Source organism: Apaloderma vittatum, unplaced genomic scaffold (assembly GCF_000703405.1).
Source record: "Apaloderma vittatum isolate BGI_N311 unplaced genomic scaffold, ASM70340v1 scaffold16501, whole genome shotgun sequence".
NCBI classification, from domain to species: domain Eukaryota; kingdom Metazoa; phylum Chordata; class Aves; order Trogoniformes; family Trogonidae; genus Apaloderma; species Apaloderma vittatum.
In genome coordinates, this window is record NW_009697521.1 from 4,031 (window position 1) to 6,281 (window position 2,251).

Below are 2,251 nucleotides of genomic sequence, written 5' to 3' on the forward strand. Positions count from 1 at the left end.
GAGAGCAAACCTGTGGCCCAAGGAGAGGAGGAAGGAACAGCACATGGAGAAACGTCCGTGTTGCAGCAAGAACGAATTAGTGAGAGGATCTGGCTGGACGCGTCTCATCCGTTACGCCAGCCCTTCTGCCCGGAGCATCTGCTGGCAGCTCTGGGGCCAGGCAGCGCAGGTGCTCACCTGCCCGAGCCAGCGCCCGAGGTCGCGGACACTCAGAGAAGGCGAGTGCTGCTCCAGGCACAGGACGCCCGACAGCTGCCAAATACCCCCTTGTTGCTTCTCACCTTTCGCCATTGCATTTCTTAATTATCACAGGATCGTCCTTCGCCTTCTCCCAAAGGTTCACTGACTAAAAAGGCTCATCACCGACTGTGCCTAAATATTCATTGCACTAAAAACTTAAAACTTTGTCAGCTGATGTTTTTGCAGCTACAAGGATTCCGTTCTCAATTTAGCCTCGTTATCAAGCTCAGCGTACTGAAGAGCTTGTGACTTTCACAAAATATAGTAATAGTGAAATCCAGTTTATTTCCTAGAAGCTCCTGTTCATCCTACTGCCTGAAAAAATTGACATATGCCTTTAGACTGCTCTTGGTTTATAGGCAGTAATGAATCAGTGGAGTCCTTTCCAGGAGAGCTTTAATTAAGCTGTTATAACTCTAGGAGGCCTGTATTTATAGACATGACACTTTGAGAACTTGTGCATTAACACAGCAATTTGCTGATTACTTTGAAAAGCTTACCCGCAGCCACGGTTTGGAGTATAGCTGAATCAAACTCTGCACTGTAAGCTTAAAAAATAGTTTTTGTGCCCAGTTATGGATTTGGTGGCCCAAAAATCAAATGTGCTTACTCATGCTGACCTCATTGCAAATTAGTGACTTGGTACCAGTGGGAACAGCGGTGAGAGGAAGCCACCCTCAGAGCGATGTTAAAATAGCCCAGCTGTTAAACCACTCCCCAGAACCCTGCCTGGCCCAGGCGTCCTCAGCTTCCACGGAAGAAGTTTCCAGTTCACTGAGCACAAGAAAGAATTCTCTCTAATTGCCACCTCAGCCAGTTTATTTTCTCCTTGTTCCTCAATACCAGAACTGTCATCCAACAGAAGTTACTGGGCTGGTTTTTATGCATTATTATTCGCTTGCTCACCAGTGTCTGAGCTCTTCTCTTGCTGGAGTGACCTCGTCATTGTACGAAGATTCAAAAAGACCCTGTTTTTACTGAATTGTACAGCAGGCAGAATTTGGTAAACAGACAGCACTGAAGTATCTTACGAAGGCGTTTTCTCTGTCTTTTCAGGCACTACAAGGGCTCCCAGAGATGGGGAGGTCCCTGGGGTAGACTATAATTTCATTCCTGTTGAGCAGTTCAAAGCACTGGAAGAAAGTGGAGCCTTGCTCGAAAGCGGAACATACGATGGTACGTAGATAACGTTTAATGGAACAGGAATAAGACCCAGTGCTCGTGTCCAGCCCAGGAGGTGCCGCTGCTCCTACCCGCCAATGGCCGTTTCGCCAGGAGAGCAGCAATAGGGTTTGGACTGCCTATGAAGAGGAATAGTGGTCTGGTTTTAAAGCTCACTGCTAAATCATAGGTTGTCCTTTCAACCAGTCTTAACGCCGTCTAATTGTTTACCCTACTGCGTTTCTGAGGAAGCATTCAGAAAATGTTTGTCTATGTTTGGTACAATTTTGTTTTAACAGAATTCAGTCGATTTTGTTCAAACCTTTGAGAACAGAGCCCTGTTCTTCGCAGAGGCGCACACCAAAAGATGGCAAGGGAAATTCTGATGCAGCAGTGAAAAAAAAAAAGTATTTTGCAATGAAAACCGGAACGGTCCTAGACCAGACTGTCAAAATCCGTGGCAGCCAGAGGTAGCTGTGAGCTCCCTCCCATCCCAGTGCTCCAGGGCGGGGGGACAGACCCACACACGCTGGGCACGCACCCAGAGCGCTTCTTTGGGAGGTGATGCTTTTACGGGCACTTGAATGAATTTGACTGACTTCTCACTCCTCAAAAAAGAAAAGAAAAGAAAATGTCCAAAGTAGAAAATCCTGTGAAAGGCTCTGAACCTCCTTGTTTTAGATGCCTCGTGCTGTCTGTGGAGATCTCTGAAGCAAGTTCAAGCTAAGCCAGCACTTTTTTTCCTTAGCTCCTCTTTATCTGGCTGTCACCACTTTGAGCCTCGCCCTCACTGATATTTTTCAGAAGGGTTTCTTACTTATTTTTTTTTACGTGGTCAAAACCATATCCA

At 46.5% G+C, this 2,251-nt stretch overlaps 1 protein-coding gene across 1 annotated transcript in view; it reads left to right on the forward strand.

Annotated features, from left to right (window-relative positions):
- Positions 1-2,251, forward strand: part of MAGI3 (membrane associated guanylate kinase, WW and PDZ domain containing 3) — a gene marked incomplete at its 5' end in the record, with an annotated part of 25,335 nt that overhangs the window by 592 nt on the left and 22,492 nt on the right. Inside the window, one exon of the mRNA XM_009877671.1 lies at positions 1,297-1,416. Coding sequence (XP_009875973.1) covers positions 1,297-1,416 — 120 coding nt within the window. The remainder of the gene's footprint in view (positions 1-1,296; positions 1,417-2,251) is intronic.